The sequence below is a fragment of the Pongo abelii genome, chromosome 11, assembly GCF_028885655.2.
Source record: "Pongo abelii isolate AG06213 chromosome 11, NHGRI_mPonAbe1-v2.0_pri, whole genome shotgun sequence".
In the NCBI taxonomy this organism is placed as follows: Eukaryota; Metazoa; Chordata; class Mammalia; order Primates; family Hominidae; genus Pongo; species Pongo abelii.
This window is the reverse complement of record NC_071996.2, coordinates 76392917-76406735: the sequence shown is the minus strand read 5'-3', so window position 1 is coordinate 76406735 and position 13819 is coordinate 76392917. Positions and strand designations below refer to the sequence as shown.

The 13819-nt window shown below is 42.2% G+C and overlaps 1 protein-coding gene across 1 annotated transcript; it reads left to right on the top strand.

Annotated features, from left to right (window-relative positions):
• Positions 1 to 5073: 5073 nt before the first annotated feature.
• Positions 5074 to 7421, top strand: LOC129058034 (dynein axonemal heavy chain 11-like). The gene is made up of 2 exons (XM_054549506.2): positions 5074 to 5374; positions 7010 to 7421. The coding sequence occupies exons 1-2, from the start codon at positions 5135 to 5137 to the stop codon at positions 7031 to 7033; spliced, it is 264 nt and encodes an 87-aa protein (XP_054405481.1). The 5' UTR covers positions 5074 to 5134; the 3' UTR covers positions 7034 to 7421.
• Positions 7422 to 13819: the final 6398 nt, after the last annotated feature.

Sequence of the window (13819 nt, the reverse complement as noted above, 5' to 3'; positions counted from 1 at the left end):
AGTTGAGATCAGGACAACCAAGTCCAGAAATCCAAGGGCAATATGGAGCTGCTTCTGTGAGAGCCACGTTGATTGAGCAATGCCCTCTTTTTCTTGAGATGGAATGTGTTAGGGGGTCTGCTTGCCTGGATGGTAAAGAATTCATGGTCTGAGTTAACTAACTCCTAAGGATTTGAGCAGCATACAGCTGGTTCAGGTGAAAGTCCCTTCAAGTCGTGCCCTTTACCACAAGGACAGAACTTAGGTCAAGTTACCTCTCTGTGAGAGAGAAAAGGCAAACTTGGAGATTTTTCGCAAAGGAGTTGTATAAATATAAGTATGGGCTGGATAACTGCTTCTAATCACTCATTCGGGGCCAGTGAAGTCACTTATTTGCCCTGTTTACACAGTCAAAAAAGGTTATTCACAGGTCAGCCAATCAAGGCCTGCAGAGTGCTTGAGCAACACCGCCATTATGGTAAAAGTCACATTTGCTCAGCTATTATCTGGCTTGCTAAATTTGCATTGGTCCTTCCCACATTGGCCTGTAATGCCCCTTCTTCTCTGTAAACATAAGCAGCAGCTTTTCATGCTTTTCTTACTCAATAAGCAAAAACCATTAGATCTTTATTTTCCTTTGGTAGAGGTACCACAGAAATTTCCCTTACAGATTCAGGTGAAAACAGCAGACATATTATTCAATATATTATATTTCTGGAAAGGTTATTGATTTTTGTTAGATGCACAGGCTAAGTTCCTTTCAGCCCACATTTATTTCTCTTACAAGATTGGATTGTATTTACTTTCACGGCCTGTAAAGGACTTGGAAGGCATGGCATGGAAGGGGTGTGAAATTCATGTTCAAGGAACCTAACGCTAGCGCAGTCTAGCCTCACCCAGAAAAGATTTAAGGTTATCTAGTCTAGGCAGAGTCTTGTAGTAGCTGAAGTGAAAAACTAGTTTAAAAGAAAGCCAAGGCTCCCTTACAAATGAAGTGGCCAATTAGCTGAGGTGAAAAGGAAAAGTCTTCCTAAGTGCTTTTTTCATTAACTTATCATTTTCAAGTCATTATCAGGACAAGCAGAACTTACTCGCGTCTCATTTTGATGAATGGGAGTTGTCACTGCAATTATTTGGTTTTATGTGGGTTGCCCAGGATGCTCAAGGGTTCATATCAGTATCAGTTAGAGCCAGCATCTGATGGAAAACTTCAAGACCAGCTCTAACTCCATCCCTTTCTTTGGGGCCCCACTTGTCCTGAATGACAATGAGATGACTTTCCAAACTTGTTAGAGCCATGCTGTCAATAAAAATGTCACTAGCAGGAGAGAACGTCTCATCAAGACTTCAGCGCTGCCTCATTTATAAAGGGAGTTGCTAGACACCTTGGAAAAGACACCTGTCAGGTACTGCTTTTCTTTCAAAAAATGAGACTTTCCCTGGGGCATTTTCCAGCTGCTGCCTTTTTACCTCCTTCACACAAGACTGGCCAAGGAAGCTTATATTTAGGCAGTAATTCACTCTTCCTTGGCTGTTTTCCTGTCTCTAGGACAGAAGGGAGTAATCAGCTTGGATCTTGGAGAAATTCCCAGGTAATACCAAAAAGCAATCAACCTATTCAAACTGTTGCTACAGTATAGGCAATGGGGAAGAATAGTGTTTCACTTTCTTCCTTCATGTTTTGGAGTAAACTCCACTTTTATTTTGCTAATGTACAGTCAGATCCTGTGTCCTAAATCTGTACATTCATTTTGAACTCCTTTTCAAAAGAAAGGAGTTAAGTTCTAGAAACTCCTAGACACTCAATGTCTTTCTCATTTGTGTTATTTTTCAGGATCTAGAACTGAACCAAACCTGTGAATCATTCAACAAACATTTACTGGATACTGATTAAGTGCAAGTCACCTATGGAGAATTCAAGATGGCTGCAAATACTTGTACCTACCTTCCATTGAGAAGCGGGGTCTTTGCCCCCATCCTTGAATCTGGGCAGGCTTTGGGACTGCTTTGAACAACAGAATATGGCAGAAGTGTTGCTGTACCAGTTTTGAGGCCCAGACCTCCAAGAAACAAACAACTTGAGGTTTCCAACTTCCTGTCTTTCAGGATGCTCTCTCTGGGAGCTTTGAGCTGCCATATAAGAAGTCCGACTTCTGTGCCCACCACATTGGCGAGGCCATGGGCAGGCAATCTGGTCAACAGTCCCAGCTGAGCCCAGGTTCCTAGCCAGCCCTGCCAAGGTGCCAGACATGTGAGTGAGGCCTCCTGGAATCCTCCAGGTGAACCCACAATAGATGAACACCATCACTGTATGGAAAGAAGACTCACCCAGCTGAGCCCAGCCCATATTTCCAATCCACGACATCGTGAAATATAATGATGGCCATTTTAAGTCACCTAACAATCCCAAGTTGGAATAAACATTCTGCTAAAATCTGAACTCCAGTGTGCTTTGAGAGGTTGAAGTGACAAATGAGCCGGTGTGGGTAATGTGCACCCCACAGGGTCTGGCATGCAGTACTCATTCAATGAAAGGAAGAGCTCCTCTCTTCCTCTAGCCTGTGTTTGTCAGTGTTACTGGAGTGTCCCAACTCTCCTCCTGGCTTTCAGCTTTTGCCGCTTGATTCCTTCTCCACACCCCTGCCAGAACCAACTTCCCAAAGCATAGTCATGTGTGTAATAGGGCAGATACCACTCATGGTACCTCCAGCATCAAATTCTGTCTTCTTCCTCAGTAACAGGACTTTGAATGTTAATTGGATATATGGAGGCACAGACTGAAGACTACACTTTCCAGCCTCCCATGCAGCTGGATGGAGCTATACAACCAAGTTTTGGCCAAAGGTATGTAAGCAGAAGTGGTTGCACAACTTCCAGAAATGTCTTTCCAGGGAGAGCCCTGCTCTTCTCTTTCTTTGTACTACCTGGAACCCAGATATGTTACCTAGAGCCCCATCTGCCATCTTAGATAATGCTAACGAGGGCCACATCCTTAGGGTGGCAAGCGATAAAGCTGGAAGGAGTATGGGATCCTGACTCATCTGTGGAACTGTCTGAGCAGCCCTGGATTCTTAGTAGTCCCTAGATTTTTATGGGAGAGATAAAAACTTTGTGGATTTAAGGTCTCCTTAGTTAGTTTGTTTTTGGCCAAATGCAGCTTTACCTAATTTTAACTAAAACACCTCCTAAGTATTAGGTGCAGACTATAAAGATGAACACAGTGTGGCTCCTGCTCTTCTGGAGTTCACAGTTATGAGTGAGTAGAACAATGAAGGGCTATAGAATAGGTGGAACAAATATTTATTTCTCAATTTCTGTACCAGGGAGAGTTTTTCATTCTTCATCTCACTTTGTCTTCACAATGGTCCTGTGAAATAATGATGGTTAAATCCATTTTATAGAAGAGGAAAAGGACTCAGAAAGTTGAGGCCATTGGCTTAGGGTCATGCTAGTAAGAAGTGAACCCCAAGACTATAACCCTTCCCTTCTGGATCCCAGCCCTTTCCCATTTCTGCGACATCACATCACAATCATCACAATAAGAAGGGTGCTGTTGAGGTCCAACTAAGGAGGTGACTTTTACACTGGACTTTGAAAAATTAGTAAATGTTTGAAAAACACAGAATGGGGGAAGAGGAACTCTCTCTTTCTTTCTTTTTCTTTCTTTCTTCTTTCTTTCTTTCTTCTTTGTTTGTTTGTTTGTTTCTTTCTTTCTTTTCTTCCTTTCTTCCTTTCTCTCTTTCTCTCTTTTCTTTCATTCTCTCTTTCTCACTCTTTCTCTCTTTCTTTCTTTTCTTTGAGACAGTCTTACTCTGTCACCAAGGCTGCAGTGCAGTGGTGCAGTCTTGGCTTACTGTAGCCTTCACCTCCCAGGCTCAAGTGATCCTCCCACCTCAGCCTCCCAAGTAGCTGGAACTACAGGCACACCCCACCATGCCCTGCTAGATTTTGTATTTTTAGTAGAGACGGGGTTTTGCCATGTTTCCCAGGTTGGTCTTGAACTCCTGGTGCTCAAGTGATTCATCTGCCTCAGCGTCCCAAAGTGCTGGGATTACAGGAGTGAGCCACTGCACCTGGCCAATTTTTTTATTTTTCGTGGGGACGAGGTCTCACTGTGTTGCCCAGACTCAAGCAATCCTCCCCCATCAGGATCCCAAACTGTTGGAATTACAGGTGTGAGCCACCACACCCTGTCTTATTATTATTATTTTTTTAAATCTCCAGAGTCTGGCAGTGTCTTGTATATATAGCATGCAAGTTTTGAATAATTGATTATATTTCAACCTCTAGGGTAAATGGCATATTTTCTTGGAACATACTTGAGTCTTTCTTATAACTTTTTTCTCTCAATTTATTTTATAAAGATGACATAATGTTGAACCAAACATGAAAATGGAGACCCAAAGTACACAAATTGACCATAGGCATTGGTTGGTTTGGTATGTATCTAGCCAAGAGAAGAAGTAGGAACTATAAGGCGAAGATCCCATGGCCAACACACCCATAAGCAATCACCTATCATTTGGCTTCATCTGCCTTGTAAAATCAGTCTCCTGGCTGCTTGAAGGCAGAGTTGCTTACAGTAAAGACATCAGAGAGGTCTTTGGAAACAGTGGCAATGGGGTTCTTCTGCCTTCCTTGAGCTCCTTAGGTGGTAAGGAGATGATACTGTCAGAGGGAAATCTTCATCTTCACCTTTTCTATTGATCACTGGTTGATGTCTAATTCTGCTGGTTCATAAATGTTCATGGTGAAAAAATCCACTTTCCACTTATAAGAGATTCAGTTGCATATTTTTCTGGTCTTAAGAAAACCAACATAGTCTGTGAAGGATAAAGCAAGTTGGTGATTTTTCACTTTCCAAAAGAATTATCTACTTTACCAAGTGATTCACAATACATTCCCTTAAATAACAAGATCCTCTGTTGTGTTTAGAGTGTGATTATCTTTACAAATCTTAGTTAACATACAGCATGTTGAGAACTCTTGTATAAAATAAACTCTCAAACTTAATGGTGTACTGGTTGGATTTTGGATGGCGGCAGTCTAGCTTGAAGTAGTCTACCTCTAATTCTTCATGGTTTTAAAAGAAGAATCATTGGTTCCACTTACGTTTTTCCATTTTATTTTTCTATTAGGAAAGAACGTGACTCAGATGAATGTGCCAGAGGAAATGCACCAGGAAATCCCGAGCAGGGTGCAATCAGTCACCATTAATGCTCACAAGTATCAAAGCTACTTGAAGAAATACAGCTACTTATGGATGGATGATAAAATTGAATTCATGAAGCAGTTCCTTCTCCATGAGCGATTTCTTAGTGCTGAAGAACTAGAATTGCATGCAGACTATGAGTGTCAGAACTCCACACTGCAGTTAGCACACTTTACAGAACAGGTATTGAATTTTAGCTGAGTCTAGCATCATCTTTTTCAATTCCGAGGACAGCTGTTAAATCATAAAATATTTTGAGATATAAAGCTCTTGCCTCTGAGAGATCTTTCCTTTTTTCCCCCTTTTCCTTTAAGATCAACATGTATGAAATATTATGTGAAGGAATTGGTAACTTTAAAAATCAGAAGATATTTAGTGGCTGGCTTCAACTTGATACTTGTAAAAATCCATGATGAATATTACAAAAAATGGGATTTGATGTTTAAGGAGCATCTGCTTAACCATTGTAACCTGTAGGTAGAGTAATTTGAATCTGATTGTGAAAGGAAATTAAAATAACACAAATCATTTGATGAAACTATCCTCATTGAATTCTAATTTAACTCAAATAATAAGTATTTTAATGGTTCTCCTATGTGCTTATTTTTAATCTCATACTCTGTAAGTTACAAGAGAGTTGCTTTCATGCATGTGAAATGCAATTCTCTTCTTGTAAAAACTTGACACAATGCTTATCCATTTGATTTGATTGCATTTACGTGTTCATTAATATAATTGAAACATGTAGCTTCCCCCAAGTTTTCACAGGCGCATCCCTAATTGACTGTTGGCATTTTCTCATATTATATGTTAGTATAACTGAGTTAGGGCAATTTATTGATGAAATAGGGAAAGATTGAAAAGAGGACGTGAAGTGGGAATTCAGCCCATTGAGTACTGATTGGGGGACTGTGGGCAGCTGGACAATGCCAGGCAATAGCCCTAAAATCTCTGCTATTTTGACTGCTTTACTAAAGCATCCAGAAGAGATTTATATGGGCATAAGTGATAGGGACTCAAGAGAGAGAGGTTATCTCCAGGAGATAGTCAGTATTACTTTCCCCCAACTGGGCCCTGAACCACAAGTCAAAGGAGACTCATGGTCTTCTAAGTATGTTCTGTGTATTTACAGGGTATTTTAAAAAGATTTAAAGATTTAATAGAACAGTCTGTGAACTTGGAAGGAGAAAATAGAGGTTCTAATCCTTGCTCAGCACTTTTGAGCACTGTGATCTTGCATGAGTGAGTTAGCCTGAGCGCATTTCTTCATAGTGCTCTTGTGGGGTCTAAATGCAATAGTTATACAGGCTGCCTTGATGTAGCCAATCAGTATATGTTTATTGAAATATGAGGCTTTTAACCTTTTTTCTTTTTTTTTCTTTTCTTTTCTTTTTTTTTTTTTTGAGACAGAGTCTCACTCTGTCACCCAGGCTGGAGTGCAGAGGTGAGATCTTGGCTCACTGCAAGCTCTGCCTCCTGTGTTCATGCCATTCTCCTGCCTCAGCCTCCCGAGTAGCTGGGACTACAGGCGCCTGCCAGGACACCCGGCTAATTTTTTGTATTTTTAGTAGAGATGGGGTTTCACCGTGTTAGCCAGGATGGTCTTGATCTCCTGACCTCCTGATCCACCTGCCTCGGCCTCCCAAAGTGCTGGGATTACAAGCATGAGCTACCGCACCCGGCCCTTAACCTTTTTTTAAATCAAGGGTAGGAAATGAAATCCACAAAGGAGGTGGTCAATAAAACAAGCAAAGGAGATTTAAATGGAGATAACTTTTCAAGTTAAGTGTTTGAAGTCTTATTTTTTGTCCTTTACAGATTAATGTGAGGATGTCTGAATGAAAGAATTAAGAAACCCCTACCTTTATTATTTATTTATTTTTTGAGATGGAGACTTGCTCTGACACCCAAGCTGGAGTGCAGTGGTGTGATCTCGGCTTACTGCAGTCTACACTTCCCGAGTTCAAGTGATTCTCCTGCCTCGGCCTCTTGAGTAGCTGGGATTACAGGTGCCCGCCACCATGCCCGGCCAATTTTTTTGTTGTTGTATTTTTAGTAGAGACGGGGTTTCACCATGTTGGCCAGGGTGGTCTCGAACTTCTGACCTCAAGTGATCTGCCCACCTTGGCCTCCCAAAGTGCTGGGATTACAGGTGTGAACCACTGTGCCCGGCCCCTACCCTTATTTTTGCTTTTGTATTATTCTAATTTCCTTGTATGATAGAATTGTTATGTTAACTGGCTACATTAATAAAATCAATGAGACAAATTCATATCAATCTGAGAAATTTTCATTTTAAAACTCAAATTTTATTTTAATGACATGAAGTGGAAAGAATTTGGTGGATAAACCTGGCAGGCACCCATTTCTGGTAACAGCTGGATTCCTTTTCATCTCATAGTGTAGTCCCCCATTATGTGCTTACATTCATTTGAGAGAGTCCAATTTAAACAAGTAATGAAACCAAGATCTCTCAACTCTTATCCACGCAGAAGAGCTCTCTTCCAGGGCTGCTGGTGAAAGCAGGTGCAATCAGAGGAGCCATAAGTCACAGCGATTCTGCAGGTGAGGAGGAAATGATGCCATGTGGCGAGACTGGGTCTGTTCAAGGAAAATCATCAGGATCACAAATACAGTTTCCTCCATGAAAGCTGGCTTCTCCTAAACAGTAACTACATTCTTATGTAGAACTGAAATCATTGAAAATCTACATTGGAAGCAGCAGAAATCTTTGGAGTAGCTCTGCTCTCCAAGGACGAGTTGCCACTCCCTGTGAAAAGCCAAGGCTAGGCTGGGTGCAGTGGTTCACACCTGTAATCCCAGCACTTTGGGAGGCAGAGATGGGTGGATCACTTCAGCCCAGGAGTTCAAGACCAGCCTAGGCAACATAGCAAGACACTGTCTCTACAAAAAAATAAAAAAATTTGGCCAACTGTGGTGGCACGCACCTGTAGTCCAGATACTCGGGAAGCTCAGGTTGGAGGATCACTTGAGCCCTGGAGATTGAGGCTGCAGTGAGCTGTGACTGCACCACTGCATTCCAGCATAGGTGATGGAGTGAGACCCTGTCTCAAAGGAAAAAAAAAAAAAGAAAGAAAGAAATGCCAAGGCTAAAAAGGCTGAGCTTTCCATCATGTGGTGTCACCTTTACCCTGGAAAACATCACTAGATGTTTTTCGCTCAGATAAGTTATAGATAAAAAAAGAAGAGTTGAATTCAGCTAAATAACCTATTGTGCATCTATACAACACTAAGTGATCAACTTGACTGTTTTGTGTTTTACCTGCTTTGGTACCTTGCAGACACAGCATAAATTAGGTAATTCTTCTCTATATGCTTAAGTATATCACAAACAACAAAGAGATCTCTTGTTATGTTTACAATCAACTATTACCTATAATTAAGAAATATGTTTTAAGGCCTGCATTTGAACTGTGGCACAGGGCATTTGAAGGAAGTCAGAAGGACAAGCAAAATAGCTCAAGCCTGGGAAGGAGTCACACTAAGAGTTAGAAGGGCGACATGGGTACTTACACAAGTATTTTCTGAAATAACGAACAGCAAACATTCACTGTTGGTTGGCCCCTCTAATTACCCTCATATTTTTCTCACTTTATTTATCTCCAGCAACTGTTTCATATAAACTACATAGAATTAAATATTTATTCTGGAAGGCTGAGGCGGGTGGATCACCTGAGGTCAGGAGTTCGAGACCAGCCTGACCAATGTGGTAAAACCCCATCTCTACTAAAAATACAAAAATTAGCCAGGCATGGTAGCGTGTGCCTGTAATCCCAGCTACTTGGGAGGCTGAGACAGGAGAATTGCTTGAACCTGGGAGGCGGAGGTTGCTGTGAACTGAGATTGTGCCACTGCACTCTAGCCTGGGCAATAGGGTAAGATTCCGTCTCAAAAAAAAAAAAAAATTTACTGTGGGGAAAAAAAAATGCCCAGAGGAAGGCAAAGGTTAATAGTAGATAAAAAATAGTAGGCTAGGTTGCAGAATATTATGGATTATTCAGGAATTCAAGCTCAGTTCTTTTTTTTTTTTTAAGACAAAGTCTCACTCTGTCGTCCCGGCTGGAGTGCAGTGGCATGATCTCGGCTCACTGCAACCTCTGCCTCCCGGGTTCAAGAGATTCTCCTGCCTCAGCCTCCTGAGTAGCTGAAATTATGGGCATGTGCCACCAGGCCTGGCTAATTTTTGTATTTTTAGTGGACACGGGGTTTTGCCATCTTGGCCAGGCTGGTCTCGAACTCCTGACCTCAAGTGATCCACCCACCTCAGCCTCCCAAAATGCTGGGACTATAGGCATGACCCACTGCGCTTGACCCTCAAACTCAGTTCTTGAATCTGGAGATTATTTGAAGGAACTGAATGTTTTTTCTTTCTGTTTTTTATTTTAGTTTATTTGTCAAGTTTGCTGGCCTCAGATTCACAGGAGCAGAAGCTGTGCAATTATAGAACCTGAAATTGCTAGTTCTTAAGTATTGCTTTACATGAGATTAGGAATGTGAATGAGTTCGGATTACCAAGAAATAGAACCATAAAGAAGACTTATAGTGGGGAGAAAAGGTGAAGCTAGAAACCATAGGCCCTTTGGTATCAGAAATTTTAACCAAAGCTGATGTAGAATGCTGAGGGATATGTGTCATCCTGAGTGGGCTAAGGGATGCCCAGATGGCTGGCGAAGCATTATTTCTGGGTATGCCTATGAGGGTGTTTCCAGAAGAAATTTGCATTTGAATCAGTGGGCTGAATAGAAAGATCTGCCTCACTCGACGTGGATGGGAACCTTCCAATTGGCTGAGGGCCCAGACAGAACAAAAAGAAAGGGGAAAGACAAATTCACTCTCCTGGAGTTGGAACTTCCTTCTTCTTCTGTCCTTGGACATCAGAACCCCAGGTTGTCCAGCTTTTGGTCTCTGGGACTTGCACCAGCAGCACCCCCAGGTTCTCAGGTCTTCAGCCTCAGACCAACACCATTGGCTTACTTGATTCTCAGGCCTTTGCACTTGGATTGAGCTACACTACTGGCTTCCCTACTTCTCCAGTTTGCAGACAGCCTGTCATGGGACTTCTCAGCCCCCATAACCACATAAGCTAATTCTTCTAATAGATCTCCTCTGTTTGTGTATATGTACCTATCACCTATCTATCCATCCTTCCTATTGATTCTCTTTCTCTTTCCTTGACTAATACACAAGGGAAAGAAAAGAGTTAAGTAGTTCAGTATAAAAACAGGAACTAAGACTGCCCATTCAAGAAAAAGTTGTGCTGATTGTTTCAAGGAATTCCAGCATGGAAAAGTGGATGGGAGAACCCATTGCCAAAGTGACATGGAAGGTGCTATGATCTGAATTTATTTGTGTCTCTCCAAGCCGGGTGTGGTTGCCCATGCCTGTAATCCCAACACTTTGGGTGGCTGAGGCGGGTGGATCATCTGAGGTCAGGAGTTTGAGACCAGCCTGCCCAACATGGTGAAACCCCATCCTTACTAAAAATACCAAATTAGCCAGGTGTGGTGGTCAGCACCTGTAATCCCAGCTACTTGGGAGGCTGAGGCAGGAGAATCACTTGAACCCAGGAGGCAGAGGTTGCAGTGAGGCGAGATTGCGCCATTACACTCTAGCCTGGGCGACAGAGTAAAACTCTACCTCAAAAAAAAAAAAAAAAAATTTATCTCTCCCAAATTCATGTGTTGAAATCCTAACCCCCAAGGTGACAGTATTAGGAGGTGGGATCTTTGGGAGATAAAGTCATGAGGATGGAGCCCTCATGAATGGGATTAGCACCATTATAAAAGAGCCGCAAGAGAGTGACCTCACTCCTTTTACTATGTGAGGACACAGTGCAAAGGCATCTATATGAACCAGAAAATGGGTCCTCACCAGACACCAAATCTGCTGGTGCCTTGATCTTGGACTTCACAGGTTTCAGAACTATAAGAAATAAATATCTGTTGCTTATAAGCCATAGGGATGTGATTTATGGTATTTTGTTACAGCAGCCTGAATGAACCAAGACAGATGTGGAATTATGTTCAACTGCAGATCTCAATCTCTCTGCAGGGTCCCCACACCTACTACTTTGGGTAGTAGGAAAGTGAAGGGTGCATGGGGCTCCCATTGGTCCTAAGATGGAACTCTGTATTCACATGGAAGTTGCAGCTGAATCAGTCTGAAGATAACTGGAGCATCTGCATCTCAGCCCAGTGAAGGCTTAGCAATGTGAGGAAATAATGTAAATTATTTGGAAAATAATAGAGTGGTGGGTGTAAGAAGAGGTAACAGAGGTAACAGTTCACCTTCAGGAGAAAGAGCTTTTTAGCCCTCTGGCCCTGGGCTGGGAGAGCCATGCATAGGTTCTGAAGGCAGAGAAATGATTCATGAGCTTGACATTCCAACCACTTGTTTTCACATGGGTTAGAAATAAAAAGCACTGTTTTGGGAACATAGATATTGGAGTTGAAAAGATCTGGTATTGAAACTCGGTTAACTATAACCTCAAATAAATTTCCGTCTCTGACTTTTTGTTTTTGCTTTCCAAAGTGAGAACATGAATAGCTTCCTTGTAGGGCTATTGAGTGGCTTAAAAGAGATAATGTATGTAAAGCACATAGTTTGGTGCCCAAGTGTAGCTATTAGTAAAGCACAACAGTTTGTAAAATAGTAAAACCTTTATTCTTGCTCTGACATGATTCTGCTAACAACCAGCTGTGGGACCCTAGGCCAGGGAGCTCATGCCTTTGGGGCTTGGTTTCCTCATCAGGAAGGTAGACCAGGTTGTTGGTCTAGATTTTTGAGTTGGGCTTCTCAAACTGGCATGGGGTTCTTTTTTAAAGTCTGATCCTGGTTCAGTAGGGCTGTGGTGGGGCCGGAGGGTCTTGCAGGTCCAAGGAGTTTCTGGGGCTGCTGATCCTGCCAGTCCATGGACCTCACTGTCCACGCTTTTAACATCTGGAATGTTTCACTTGCTATGAATCTATTAAAAAAAAAAAACACCAAAATTTGACCTCTGAGTCTCTGAGAGAATGAGATACTGTATTTTTCTTCGAATGAAGAGTGTGGCAGAGAGAGTCTGTGGGTGTCTGGGAGGTGGGGGGTTTAGGCCCAGGGAGACTGGAGCTCGTGACTGATGGCGACAGAAGGGGAGGTGTAAGTTATAGAGTTGGGGGAGGGGGTGGGACAAAACCAAAAGGGTTGTGCAAGGCAAATTTCATCTCATTCCCTATTGTGTTTAGGCCCTAACTGGGACTTGGCAGAACAATACAAACCCCATATCTCCTTAATATTTTCAAGGGGAGCCACTGTAAAACTTTAGTGTTTCTGAATTTAATCCATTATAGGTTTCTACACTTAATGAAATTACAGTTCAACAAACGATATAATTGCCCTCAATACTGCTTTAATATAATTATGTGTAACTCACTGGAACATGCTATTGCATTCTATAATTATGACATATAATGTTATAAAATTCTTTATCAAATACATGCAAGGAATACAGTTTACATGTTAATCAGTGTCAGTGTTTCCACCTGACAATGTCCTGACTTAACAAAATGATAGGAATGTAAATATGTTTTTCAGACAGCTAGAAGTAATCAATGGGACCAAAGTGAGATAGATTGAGGTCAGTGTTTCTCAAAGTGAGGCCTGCGGATTATCTGCATCGGAATCCCCTGGGCCCTAGTTAAAATGAAGATTCTTAGGCTCCCTGTGGCTCTTACAGAATCAAAATCAACAGGGTGGGAAATCTGGACTTTTAATTATTAGGTTGATGTAGAAGTAAATTGCGGTTTTGATCATTAAAAGTAATGACAACCTTATAGTAGGCTTGGGGCATTCTTAGGTACCCTGGTTTTTGATCTGGAGTTTGCCTTTCTCCAGACATCATCTGGAAACCAGGCAAGGGGAAGTCTGGCTGGGCAAAGGGAGCCCTTGTGACCTCTGTACCCAGATGTCTGCATTTGAAGAGTCCATGGAACGCCCTTACCCAGGATGTCCCATATTTCATCCCTGCTCCACTGCCTTTGCTCCCTCGACCAGGATATGACACCACCAACCCATCCCAGTGCCCAGTGACAGACCTGGGGTCGTCTTGACTCCCCCTTCTAACTATTTCATCAGTTACTGAATCTGGTCAATTTCACCTCCCAAGTCATTCTTAACAAGTCTTCTCCCACTGTTTCCCTCTTCTACTACCTTAGACCATGACCCTAATCATTTAATCATTATTTTAACAAATATTTGTCTGCCCAGTACCTACCGTGCTACCAGGTGATCAGTTCTCAGAAGAAAATGGAGCAAGGAGGGTGAAGGGGAAGATGGGCAGTTTGGGTAGAGGAATGGCATGACTGCCAAATCCTAAAAGGATCTACCTGGCCACTGTGTTGAAGGTGAACTGAAGACAGAAAGAGGCAGAAACAGGAAGAATGGACAAAATGCTATTCCACATCCCAGGCAAGAAATAAGGCTGGCTTATAGTGGAAATGATAAGAAGTCACTGGATTCTGCCTATAACCTGAAGGCAGAACCAACCACAGCATTTGCTGAGGGAAGGGTTGCAGGATATGAGAGATAAGTAGACAGGGAGTGGCTGGAAGGCTATCACTGCCACTAAGG